This window comes from Typopeltis vanoorti, chromosome 16 (assembly GCF_054136105.1).
Source record: "Typopeltis vanoorti isolate ZY-2024b chromosome 16, IOZ_Tvanoo_1.0, whole genome shotgun sequence".
Classification (NCBI taxonomy): domain Eukaryota; kingdom Metazoa; phylum Arthropoda; class Arachnida; order Uropygi; family Thelyphonidae; genus Typopeltis; species Typopeltis vanoorti.
In genome coordinates, this window is record NC_143564.1 from 70,157,452 (window position 1) to 70,172,130 (window position 14,679).

Consider the following 14,679-nt stretch of genomic DNA (forward strand, 5'->3'; position numbering starts at 1 on the left):
AATATGTCAAATTTATCCCGAACACCCTGTATATAAAATAAGAGAATGAATCTCTCTAAACCCTTTCACTTACTAGGAAAGCAATATTTACATCCAAACTTTCAATACACTCATTGCTTAGCTACTTCAATTTACAATACCAACTAACTTGACTTTAACAATAATGGTTCCCTACCTCACAAGTAAGCACATATTCATCCATTAAACTAACAAGTTAACATCTAAACTTCCCTTAAAAACATGACTTAATTACCACTTAGTTACATACAATTTCCTGTAAGCACACATACAATATCGACTTGTAAGCCCTTGACATTAACAAAACAGTCGCTTACTTACATAAACTCCTGGAAAGACAATCCAATCAGTTAGCACAATCTTTAGTTGTATCAATTCGATGTTGCGTTCTGTTCCTGGGTGATTGTAGCTGCTTGGACGATTCTGGAGGTCCTGCTACTGAAGTTTCCTGGAAAGCTTTTTGGTTGAAATTTCCATCGGGAACTTGGTGGGTGAAATTGCTGCACGATGTTTGCAGCTATCTATGTTCTTATAGCATATCCTTGTTTCCTCGGAACCCTCATCAGGAAATACGGCCTCTAGTATACCCATGTCGGAAGCATGTCCTCAGGACCAGACAGCAATGGGAACCTACTATCTGGAGATGAAAAAAATCCGAGAGCGAACCCGAAAGCAAAAGCAAACAGATAAGACGGAAGCCCAGAGACGACAAAAAAAAAATTTTTTTTTCTGGTTGATTTGTGCAAGAGTTGGTGAACTGCATATATTAACTAGGCTATCCTTAGGTCTGTTTAACAGCGGGGGGGGGACAAAAATTAGACTTGGAAGAATTATCTTTTAAGCAGATTAATGTCTTATCTGTGTAGTAAATCTTAGGTTATACAAAGTCAAAGACAACGACAAAAACTAAGTAAATTATGTATTAATAAAAAATATATAAAATACAATATTTTACAATGGTGCAAACAACATAAATTTACAGGGTACTGGTATCATGTTGAAAGACTCGTAAACATAACTTCTGCACAGAGATAACCAAGGCTATTGGATGATACTGATAATGTCCCCTACATAACCATTACACTCAAACTCCCTTTGACATAATCTTCCAAAATAAAGAAAAATGGCTATTGCCATAACAGGTCTCCAAAGCAAAGTAAGTATTTCATCTCACAATGAAATTTATCTACTACCTACAGATCTATTTAGCATTTCCTCAAATTTGAGAAGGCAAAGTTTTATGGCAGTGATAGAAATTATTTTCATTGGAGCAACAGCAAATTCAGTATATGTAAAGAATGCATCTCAGTTAAGAATGAGGTTCAGGAAACCACATGATTGTGATTCTTTGTGACTTATACCCCATGGCTTGGATATTACAATTAAAGATTCCATATCCTCTGCAAGTGAATGTCAACAATGTTTTTTTTTTTTTTTTAATATTTCTAGTACCTGAATTTAGGTGGTATCTATTTAGAAATAAAATCTGTTTTCAGATATTCTATTTCTAAATAGATGCCACAACAGATGTAAACTATGTCATATGTGAATTTCTACCTCATGCACAGCAAGGCCCACCTGTCCATTTATACTTCAATGTCAATCATCAAGTGCTGTTTAATATGGCAGCAAAACATCTGTGTGTAACTGCAGAGTGCTGGTTGCTGTGTAGCATGTCTGCAGGTGTGAGCCATTAAACTTACATTTTGTTTAAATTTCAATTCAAAATTTACATTTCGATACTTAAACATGGTAGTTAAAGTATCAGAGTATAGATCACCAAACTATTAAATTTTGTTTAAAATGAAATAAAGCTAGTGAAAAATATGATTTACTAAAAATTGCACATGGAGAAAGGCCTGAATGATTGTCAATTTAAAAAAATGAAGGACTTCAGTTTTAAGTGATTTACACTGGACAACAATCAAAACTGAAAAACAGAAATAGCAAACAAAGCAATCATCAAAGTATATAATTTAATTATAAATTATAGATAGTTAACTGTATGATTAGTAGAAGACAAAATAATTTCCATAAGTTTACGCAAGTGAATTTTAAATGCAGATCTGAACATAAAACATGTTTCAGCAATGCTAATTCTTGTGCTTTCGAAAATAACTATAAGTAAAGGCAATCTCCATATTCACCAGATTTGGCTGCAATGGTTTTTGTGCATGTGTGTGATAAAAACAAATAAATAACCTAACTACAATTACCTATACATCTAATCCTAAGCATAACAAAATAGAGACCATATCCAATCCTGACCATAACAAAATAGAGAGCACTTACATTGAACAGATTTAATAATGCTGAGGTCATTAATAAAAAAAATCAATGAAGATGTATTTTTAAGACATCCTAAAACAAATTTAAATATATGTTTCTGACAATGACAGAATTTATTTTTTAAAAAGAAATAACACAAAGTATATATGACTTTAATAATATGATGAGTAAAATCTTGTAGAATATTTGTGTAAGATTCCTTGTACAATCACATTCAATCTACATACTGTGTTTATACAGATTTCAAATATGTTTAGATTTATGACACAAAATGTTACCAAGTTATTACTTTAACATTATGAAACATCAGATAATTACTAGCCTTACTAATGCATCTTCTTGTGGGGCAACTGCAGATTGAATTAATTTGAGAGAATGTGTAGACTAGTAAGGACATTTTGAGGATGCTAACAAATTTTGTGCTATGGAATTAACCTATGCTTAAATTGTTGTGTAAAATACAGTTGCTATGTTTAACCTTTAAACTTAGGATACCTATATTCCAATTGAGTTCATTCTTGTAAATGTGTAATCTTAAGAATTTAATAAATGTATCTTGAATATCTTAACCTGGTTTGTGCCTTCAATTGAATCCAATGCACCACTTGCTAATATCTGAATCTGAGCAGGATAGAATTATTTGACAGAGACCACGACTGCAAACTAAAGTAAATTAAGTGACATAGATAAATCTGAGATAAGAAACAATTAGTAAATTGATTAGCTTAGTATATTTTCTGAAGGTTACTCCTTGGTTAAGAGGAATTTCTAACCTAGGGATCTGGCTGGCGCAGCTTGATCATAAATATTGCCAGAACCTCATTTAGGAGTTGACTCCCAGATCATTATTACTGAGGATAGGGCTCTATTCAGAGGGCTACCCTTTGTTATATACTTATTTAATATACTTAATTATTCTAAGAATCGGCCAATTGTCTGGATAGATTTTACAGTAAATGCGAGTGTGCATGTTAGTTTCATGAATATAGACCATAGAAGGCTATAGTTAAAGTGATAACACTACACAGTAATAATTTAAGACTAAAAAAATAGGAAGAAGAACACAAAAAAAAATATTAAAATTAAGGAAATGTCACGACACAACAATGGCGCAGCCAGTAGGATGTGATTTGATTGCTCAAACCAAGTTAATCGATCAGTCACAGTAAGTTGGTTTTGGATTCAAGTCAAGCGATCAAGGTGCATTAGAATTTAAGGGAAAGGTTAACTAATTTAGAGAAGAATTTTGTGAACTTAGGTGCAAGCATGTCTCTACCAACAAGCTCTGAGATGAATGACTCAGAATTCTTCAGAACCATTAACCCACAACAAGTATTCCCACAATTCTCAGGTGAGGAGATGGATGACATTATTCCATTCTTTTGCTACGTTGAGGAATTGAGAAAAGCTGGCAGATGTACATATTTTCAACTTCTTATACTACTACGCAGTAAGCTAGTAGGGAAGGTGAAAATCTTCCTCTACTCATTGCCAATCCTGAAAGAAACGCTGGAGTATTCTAAATTTAAAGAAGTTCTAATTTCCCAGTTTTCAAAGATAAGGAATTTAATGCTGAACTTGTGGAAACTCCAGAGGATGATACAGAAAGATAAAGAAAATATATCAGATTTTTACAATAGGTTGCTGACTCTTGCGAGCACCCTGAACGTATCAAGTGAGGACAAGCCATATTTAGATTGGACTGTCTTCCAACATTTTAGGCAAGGGGTGAGGCAAGAATTGAGAGCTTTCAGAAAAGAGATAACCAAAGACACTAATAATCAACCAAATACTGAGAAAGAGTTGTGAAAAGAAGGACAAACATAAGAGTATGAAAGGAAGCAGGAGAGAGAGTTGAGTCAGTCAATCAATCGTCAACAAACATTCCTAATCAGAGAGAGGTTCGATCCATAATCAAACAAGAAATGGAACGATTACAACAGCCTGTTATGGAATGCCTCGATGCTGTGCTTGGTCAACTGACAGCAGCCTCTATGAGGAACCCATAGCCTTTATGTCTTCAGGACAAAAGGACCAAAGAACTAATTCATAAGGAGGTTGAAAGGTTAGAGCAACCATTATTTGATAAATTAAATACCGTAATGCAAAAATTGACAAAATTATCTACTCGGAATAACGCAGTCTTCCTTAACCTTGGACGGAGTCACTGAAAGAGATGAAAAAAGGGAATCTCCCAGATGCTTCAACTGCAATAGGACTGGGCATCTTGCTCGCAATTGTTATAGCAGTAAAAGGCACTTCAGTAAGAACAATCATGAAGAATCCAGATCTCACGTGTATACCAACCAAACCTGGAGCAGAGGTAAACGACCTCAAGAGCAGCCTTTTGGAATAACTATAGAAGGGAGGATTTGTGGAAGATATTTTAGAGCATTAGTGGACACAGAATCCCAAACCTCCATTATTTCAGAAAGTTATTTCAAGAAATTAGAGCCCTATGTGAGGAGGAGGAGGATTTCGTATTTTAGGAGACCTGTTAGATTATCAGGAATAGTCTCCTCTACCATTCTCACTACCAAGTCAATGAGCTTAAAGGTAAAATTACCTGAGTACAATATGTGTGTTTGGCATGAGTTCTTGATCCTGCCAAGGACCTCTCTCCCACACATAACACTGATACTTGGAAATGATTTTCTGATGAAATACAAATTCTGATGTGATTATGCAAGGAAGGAAATACGTTTTCTTGGAAGGAAGAAAGTTGCCAAAAGGAAACAGAGAGCAAATTACTTGGGTGATAGAAAGAACTCACTCAGCATTGAGTCCCAATGTAAGAAAAATTTAGAACAAACTGAGAGAGGAGAGAACCATGCAGTGTGCAGTCAATTAGGACCAGGTGAGAATACCCAACCAGAGGAAAAGAGACATCCAAGTACAAGTGACATTACAGAAGTTAAAGCAACCGTTGAGAATGAAATGGCAAGCAAGAGTCAGGATGATACATGTCAAAGGGTATTAGGGGTCAATTATATCTGCATCAAAGAAAAGGTACGTGAAAGTAGAACATGATCAGTATACAACACGAAAGGGGCAAGACAGCCATAAGCCTACAGGTTGTTTCTACAAACAATGGAGTATGCAACATAAAATATGGGAAAAAAAAAAAAAAGGAAGGAAAAAAGGAGAACACACCAGATGTACTTCTGCCAGAAGATAACTTAAGTCTCGAAATGGCAAAGCATCCCTCATCCCAGAGAATTGAGGGATAGAAAAAAAAAAAAAGGGGGGGGGTTAAGGAAAGGGGAAACCTTTGTTGGATCTTGAATGAAAAGATTTCCTTAAAGAAATAATTTAATCAGGATTCAACAAGTTTTAGCTAAACAACAACGAAAATTCTTGTACATAGTTAAAGATACAAATTGTTTAATGAATCATATGCTAGTCTATTTTATGTAATATTACTTAAAGGTAAATGATGTCATTTTTTTTGTAAGAATTTATAATGGAAGAAGTATTCTTTATAAGATTATATGTTAAGGCATGTAACAGAAGTTCAAAGTCCACTAACGAAAACCTCGGGTGAATTGCTTAGCCTACGGCAAATTGTCTACGTGATGGGCAGCATGCGCTCGGTGTTTTCCAAGAAGACGCAGTACGTGCACGGAATTCTCCAGGAAGACGTGAATAGAAAAAATCAACACGTGCAAAAAAAGAGGGTGCCAAAGGTAGTGGATATAAAAGAGGTTTGTCCCCCTTTCAAGAGTCTTGTCTTTTGTCTGTTTTGCTTTAAATTTTCTTGTGAAGTTGGGGCGAGTTCGAGATCTTATTGATAGCATGTAGTTATTCATGGCCATCGTTTCGAGATGTCGTACGGAAGGAATCGACGAGGAGATAATCGGCAGCATTCCAAGCAAGCTTGAAGGAACTGACTGCCATATACGTCCACGTGGATCGATCCGAGCCATGCTGTTTCTAGTCCACAATGGGAAAGAAAGGCAGAACAATGAAGTCCAAGCCTAGCCTGTGAGACAATCGTCTAGAAGAAAACCAGACATTCCGTGGGATGAAGTAAGGATAAAATGACAGAATGAATACACTACCAGAAGTATGATAATGTAAAACCTTTTGTAATTCTTTGTTAAGAAAGAGAGGAATATTTGATATAGAAGAAAAGAGATGTTATATTTCAGAACTCTATACTTGTAGGAAAAGGACTATAGCGAACATTGGATAGCAGTGTTTTAAGTCTTAGGGCTATTTCTCAAGTAATTAATTGAATTAATTGTAGTTTGAATTGTTGCGAGTAATGATCTATAAAGTTACCAATGTGACTGAATTAATTTGAGAGAATGTGTAGACTAGTAAGAATATTTGGAGGATGCTAACAAATTTTGTGCTATGGAATTAACCTATGCTTAAATTATTGTGCAAAATACAGTTGCTATGTTTAACCTTTTAACTTAGGATACCTATATTCCAATTGAGTTCATTCTTGTAAATGTGTAACCTTAAGAATTTAATAAATGTATCTTGAATATCTTAACCTGGTTTGTGCCTTCAATTGAATCCAATGCACAGCTTGCTAATATCTGAATCTGAGCAGGATAGAATTATTTGACAGAGACCACGATTGCAAACTAAAGTAAATTAAGTGACATAGATAAATCTGAGATAAGAAACAATTAGTAAATTGATTAACTTGGTATATTTTCCGAAGGTTACTCCTTGGTTAAGAGGAATTTCTAACCTAGGGATCTGGCTGGCGCAGCTTGATCAAATAAATATTGCCAGAACCTGATTTAGGATGTGATCCCAGACCGTTATTACTGAGGATAGGGCTCTATTCAGAGGTCTATGTTTTGTTAATTATTTAATATACTTAATCATTCTAAGAAAATCGGCCAATTGTCTGGATAGATTTTTATGCGAGTGCAAGTGTTCAGTGTTATATTAGTTTCATGAGTATAGACCATAGAAGTACATAGTTAAAGTGATAACACTACACAGTGATAATTTAAGACTAAACAAAACAGGAAGAAGAACACAATAAAAATATTAAAATTAAGGAAATGTCACGACATAACACTACCCCTTGTGTTTCCCATTTATTCATAGAGGTTTTTTCTTGTATAGTGAGACCTGTGGAGTTTCTATAATTAAAAGTATTATTTTTAGTACAGTAGAAAATAATATTTATTTTACAAATATTGATGATGTCATACAATATGTAAGACAAAATATTTTTAAAATAAATATTATTTTCTACAGTAGCACATGTGTGAATATTTAATCAGAGAAGTTTTATTTATTTTTTTAGTACTCTTTTTTTTTCTGAAATCATCTGCATGATTTCAGAAAAACATGACAAATAGTATTCAACTCCAGTCCAAAATTGAAACATATCTTTATGACAAGAAAATGGAAAAAATGAAAGTGAATATGTAAATAACACAATTACTCTTACCTTTACATCCAATCCTAGCCATAACAAAATATAGGGCACACATAAATTCTTCACTGTAGTTGCTAGCCTGTCGACAACTTAAAAGCACCTGAAGCAAATGATGAACAACTCCATGTGAAACCAGTATGCAGACTCGTTCTTCACGTGCTGACAAAATTGAGTTTATACCATGTTACTTGACATCAAATTTCATAATTTACATTACAACTACAAAGGCATTTCAAAACATAGGTAGCAGCATACCACACATGAAAATACATCAGTTGTAGGAAGGCAGCATTTGTATCATCAGTTTCCTTATGAACAAAATAGTCACATGGATATCACACAAAATAGTCAACTGGATACATATCAAAGAGTTGCATGGAGCAATCTAACTTCTGCATGTTAAACATACACCTTCCAGCAAAAATTTACTATCAGTTGAGTGAACAGTTTTTGATATTTCTCTCATTGAAATAGGTTTGGTTAAATACTTCTTGGTAATAGCAAGACAGATGCCCAAGACAAATTGCAACCTGGTTAATCAAGCACTTATCCTACAGATGCAAATGTTTGTAGCACGGATGCCTTATTCAGAGAGAGAGAGAGAGAGAGAGAGAGATGCATTAAAATTGTTACTGCTAACAAAATTATTATCTTACTAGGTAACATGCACAATATTATTGATGACCACATTGACTATGTAAATGTTTCTGTATTTTCTGAGTGCCAAAACAATTCAAAAATCTTTTTGAATGGATTTTCTCAGGGCACAGTCCTGATCTTGGCTTCAGTAATTTTCACCATTCTGAACCAAAAGGAGCACCTGGCTACAAGGAATCTGTCAAATACCAGCAATGCGCAGAACATGCATTTTCTGGTAAATCCCAGAATGCTAGAGGCTTAAAAATTACAAGTTGAATAACGTTTTTTGATATTTCTGTCAATATTTATTTATTATTTTTTTGTCAAAACTCTTGATACTTCAAGTAGTATCTGGTTATTGTGAAAAACTGTATTTATTAACACATTGTAATCATTATATTTTCAATATAAAACTGAAACTCCCATGATTAACATTATGGCAAGTCTTTCACAGTTTAATCTTTTGCATCAGAACTATCAGCCTTGTAAAATCTGGAGTAACTTTGAAAGTTGATAAATATTATCATTCTATTCAGTTAGCTCACTAGAGACACTTATTCAGAAACCTTGTGGGCAGGACATAGTGCAAATTTGTGTCAAATAGGGAGAAAATTAAGTAAAAAATAAAATAATAATTTAAGTTTATAAACATGTACTTGAAATCAACACAATTAATGGAAATTCTAAACAAAAAATTAAAGAATAATTTTTTAATAATTTTGTAATATGAATGGATATGTGTGTGCCACTAAAGTTTTTCTTATGCAAACTTACTATCTCAAATTTCATCTGGAATTAAAGAAACTGTAAACTCCACTAAGAAACTAATTACATTTTAGATGTTCAACTTGCTCTCTAAAAAAATATATATTCCACATGACAACTTCATACAGAAACAGGATCAAGCAGTTATACTATGTATATTGAACACAAGGCAAATATGTATAGAATGTAAAAAAAAAAAAATAATAATAACAATTCCTATTTTAACTATGTAACTGAAATAATTCAGTATTTTGAAAAACCTGTGTTTTCTTTTAAAAACTATGAATCTTCAGTAGTATTTTAATAAAAGTTTATGAACTGATAATGTTATAGGGTTAAAGATGAACATTTAACAGCGAATGCATCTATGATGGGACATCTTGTGACTATGTAATAATGTGATGCTACCCAAATCAACTTATCACACATACATCTATGTCAGAATAAAATGCTTATTACCTATTTTCTGAAACACCCTCATATACAATACATAAAAGCCCAATCCAGATTGAGCCCAATCAATACTTTGAATATAAAAGAAAATAGCATAAAATAATTAGAAAGTTATCAATAAATTTATCATTATATAAAATAAACATTTATTTTGAACTTTATACAAAACAAACTGAAAGTATCATCTGCTTTCTGTAATGTTCCTAACATTTTAAAACAGTAAATATGAAATTAAGGCATTATTTTCTTGCTTTTCACTGCATGTTCATCCTCATGCTGGCCTGGTTGACCTAGTGGTTAGCGCATTCACTCTCCAGCCAAAAGGATGAGGGTTCGAATCCCGCTGTGGGCATGGTTGTTTGTGATTGTCTGTGAAAATACTAGTGATAGTGGTGGGAAGCAGATGGCATTGATGTAGATGATGATGATGATGGTAGTTGCAGTTCATTGTAGTTGATGGAATGAGTGGTGGAAACAGAGCTGTAGAGTAGGTGCCCTCCCTCGATGAGTCCTTAGACTCTCTGGAGGGATCATGTAATAATAATAATAATAATAATAATAATAATAATAATAATATGTATTTCAGACCTGTTTATCACCATGATCAACAAATGGGGGTATACAGTAACTCTTGTAAGCCATGTATGTTAAGAGATTAACAACAACTATGAAAACAAATATAATTTTAAAAAGTAATTTACACTTAATCTTTTTATCCTCTATTGATATCATTGATTATTTAAAAAAAAAGTCGATAATAAATTTAATAAACCAGATCTTGGCAAGTTCAAGAACAATACTAATCTTAGTAGACTGTCTTAAGGATAACATGATCTATTGTGATCATATGTTTCTCATCACATCTTCTATTAGCATATTAGTCCAAATGACCTGCCACAGCCAAGTAACTTATCCATTCATTTTATGCTATGATAGGGGATTATCAATCACAGTCTGATATGACTGTCAATGCATGTGTTCGCCATTAATGAATGATTACAGAAACAGGTGTGAATTCCATGATTTGGAAGAAAATTATTTTCTTCCAAACTATCTATTGTATCTCTCCTTGAACTCATTAACAGGCAAAGCACTTACAATTGATTCTGCCAACCCATTCCATTCAATCACTACCTCCCCGTGCAAAAAAAGCTAGTCCTCAAATCCTTACTAACCACCTTTTTACTCAACTTCCAGGGATGACCTCTTGTTTTGTCCCCTCTAGCATTGTGAAACATTTCCCTATAAAATCTTTTAAGTAACTTAAATGTTTCTATCACATTCCCTCTTTTCTGCCAAACAACTAACTTCTGCAACCCATAATATCTCAATATATCCTCATAGGAAGCATTCCACTGACGACTCACCATCTTGGTCACTCGCCTATGATATGGACATGAGGAATATAAGCATTATAAGAAAGAACTTCCTTATCTCTGCTTGTTAGCGTATTCTTCAAAAATCAAATAATCCTATGAGCTGCTTAGCAACCTTAATACTCAAAACTTCAACTCTATCTACAGCCATCTCCAAATCTCTAGCTTCAATTTCCCAGAGTACAATCCATCAATGTGATACAGAGCTAGTAATCTATCCCAAAATGCATAACTTTACATTTCTCCACGTTAAACTAATATCCATTATGTTTTGCCCATACCATCGGCCTATTTAATTATCCTGCAAACTCTCTACATCACCTTGATTAACTATTACCCTACAAAAAAGGAATTTACAATCAAAACACCCACTAGTACCTAGAATATATGGAGTTCCTAAAATTCATAAAAAGAAAGATATACCACTAAGACTGATAGCAGACGGAAGGAACTCTCCAACCTCAAAAACACCTTAAAAACTTGATTTTACCACATATAGGAAAAACGACATTGTTCATTAAGAACAGCACAGACTTCATAGAAAAAGTAAAAGATATACACATTGATCCTTCAGACATATTAGCGAGTTTACATGTTGTCAGCGTTTTCACAAAGATTCCAAGAAATGAAACAGTAAATATCCTGGAGAATCTTTTTCCACCAGACATTGTACAACTCCACAAACATTGCATAAAAAACACTTTCTTCCTTTACCAAGACAAACTCTGGGAACAAAAAGAAGGACTAGCAATGGGTTCACCCCTCTTACCAGCTCTAGTAAACCCATGGGAAATTTTGAAAATAATGCTTTACAAAACTGGCACATAAAACCAAAAATATGGCTCCACTATGTGGGCAAATCTTCATTATTTGGCCAGGAACAGCACTACAGTTGACTACATTTAAAGACTACCTTAATAACTTACATCCAAAGATAAAATTCACTCTGGAACTAGAAGAAAATAAAAAACTTCCTTTCTTAGACATCCTTATAGAAATAAATGAAAGAAAAAACAGGGTTATCATTCTCCATCTATAGAAAACGAACAAATACAGGAAGATTTCTTCATGCTACCTCACACCACCACCACCCCAAGCAAAAAATAGGCCTAATAAAAACCTTAAGGGATAAAGCATACAACATCCCCAGTACAGAAGAAAAGAGGAAAGAAGAAATACAATATTTAACACAGATCCTACAACTGAATGGTTACACAACTAAGATAATTAAGAAAATTCTCAATACAGCACCTACAAAAAACTTAAATAAAGAAGACTTCAAGAACGCAGTCATCCTTCCTTATATCAAGAATGTAACAGATAAATTAGCCAAATTACTCTACAGAACATAAAAGTGACTTTCCTGCCACTTGAAAAAATATCAAATATTGAAACCTCCATATCACCAAATGAAAAAACCAGGGGTTTATAATATTCATTGTTCCAGTGGCATCTGCTACGTAAGCCAGACAGGGAGATTGGGGGAAATCCGCATGAGCAAACATCAAAAGGACGTACAAAAGAAGAGAGAACATAAATCCGTCTTAGCATATACCAGTCTTGATGTACTCTGGGATAGAACAAACATGTCCTATATTGATAAGAATTGTTTCACAATAAAATTCAAAGAGGCAGCAAACATGATTAAAATTCCTACGCAATGCAACAAGTTTGGTCAATTGTTTATTAAAAATTTACCCACTTCAGACCTTAGACAGAGTGAGCGTGAACCACAGAACGCGACAACAAATAGCATTGTCTCCAACTAACATGCATTAACGCTTGTATAGATCTGTTATTTGATTCTTTAATGAACTTTTTTGATGTTCATAATACCAACAAACGAACTTGTTTTTTCGTAATTTCTTATAGTTTGTGCTTTAAACTGTTAGTTATCTTTACCCCTGAAGATGTTGAAAGTTTATTTTTCACTTGGTTAGACTATAATAAATTTAGTTTAATCCTTTATCCAAGTGTGAGCAAACAAAGTTTGTGCCTGAAAGTATCTTCAGGACTGGGGTAAGGTGGTACAACACCAGGCAACTCGTTGCAAAGGTGGAGCAAGCTAACATCACTCCTATCTCAGTATCTCCCATAATGCAAAACACATCTCCCTGCGGATATGTATAATCTTATGCATTAAGGGAAGGGCCACTACCCAGACTAGTTTCGACCTTTATTGAGGTCTCTTCAGCGGGAGCTAGGTGCAAGCGGAGATACCAGGCAGAAGCATCTCTACCTATAGGAGTTGCCAAACGGTGTGCCATCTTTTTTAATAAATTACTCTGGATTTAGAGATAGATGTTACAAGTTTATTTTTCACTTGGTTAGACTATAATAAATTTAGCTTAATCCTTTATCCAAGTATGAGCACACATTTTTTTTGATTGTGCGAATGATGGCATTAATGGCAGCATCATATTAAAAATGAAGATATTAGGAAACAAATTGTCATTGGTAGCATTCAGGAATTTGTTAGTGGAGTTAATGTCAGATGATATGGTCATCTAAACAGAATAGGAGAGGAAAGATCAAAAAGCAAAACAAGTTCTTAGTAAGGTTGGCTTGAAATAGTCCCAGAGGAATACCAAGATGTATGTGAATTGATATAGTGAAATGTGCCTTAGAAGATGGAAATATAAGATCTGATAATGTTTGGGTATTGAATATAATAGATTAATTTGGAGAAAAATTGTTGATTGGAAGTTAGCAATGATATAAGTTTTCACATAGTACTCATAATTTCCCTAATCAGAATTAGAGAGGTATTTCTCTACTGAATGTTCCAGGTAAGATTCATGTAAGTATACTTGAGAAACAGGTAAGAAAAATTGTAGAAGGGAATCTTGGTGAACAACAAGCTGGATTCAAGCCAAATACAGGTTGTCAGGATCAGATTTTTACTTTAGGACAAATAGTTGAGACATCTTGGGAATATAACAATGATCTGGATTTAAATTTCATAGATCTAGAAAATGCACACGACAAAGTTCCAAGAGGAAAGCTCTTCAAAACACTACAGTTATATGGCGTAAATGGAGCATTATATCAAGAAATACATAGTCTCTATTTTGATCAGTAAGTCAGTAGTTAGAATTGAAAGAGGTACAGGAAGATAGTTTGTTAAATCAGATGTGCGACGAGGGTACACGTTATCTCCAATTTTATGATAATGAACTCTATATGGATCACATTATGAAGTGGTATTAAACGTGATATCAAAATTGGTGATGTTAATTAATCTGGGCTCTTTATTTTATGAAGATAATATTACACTTCTAGATAATTTCTTGCAGACTTGTACTGGATTTAAGTAAATAAGATTCCCTGACTAAATTGAATAACTACTGTAATAAATTTGGTATTAAAATCAGCAATAAAATGACAAAGACAATGAAACAGGCATTAACATTGAAAACATCAACTGCATCCTGAATGGAGAATCTATTGAACAAGTAAAAGATTTCAGCTATTTAGGCACAAATTTTAGTGGAAATTTCAAATTTAATATGGAAATAGACAATATAATTAGTAAATCTGTTGAAAGTTTTTCCACTTGGTTATACTATAAATTAAAGATGCCAAGAAATTATATTCTTGGTTTAATCCTTTGTCCAAGTAACCATACAAAGTTTGTATGTGTGTGTTTTCACACCTTACACTTGGATGAAGGTTAAACCAAGAATATAATTTCTTAGCATCTTTAATTTATAGTATAATCAAAGT

At 33.7% G+C, this 14,679-nt stretch overlaps 1 protein-coding gene across 1 annotated transcript in view; it reads right to left on the minus strand.

Moving 5' to 3' along the window:
- LOC150098111 (cytosolic carboxypeptidase 1-like) overlaps positions 1–14,679 on the minus strand; it is a 551,906-nt gene that overhangs the window by 365,202 nt on the left and 172,025 nt on the right. The window contains exon 6 of the mRNA XM_090406686.1: positions 7,733–7,879. Within this exon, the coding sequence (XP_090262812.1) occupies positions 7,733–7,879 (147 nt within the window). The remainder of the gene's footprint in view (positions 1–7,732; positions 7,880–14,679) is intronic.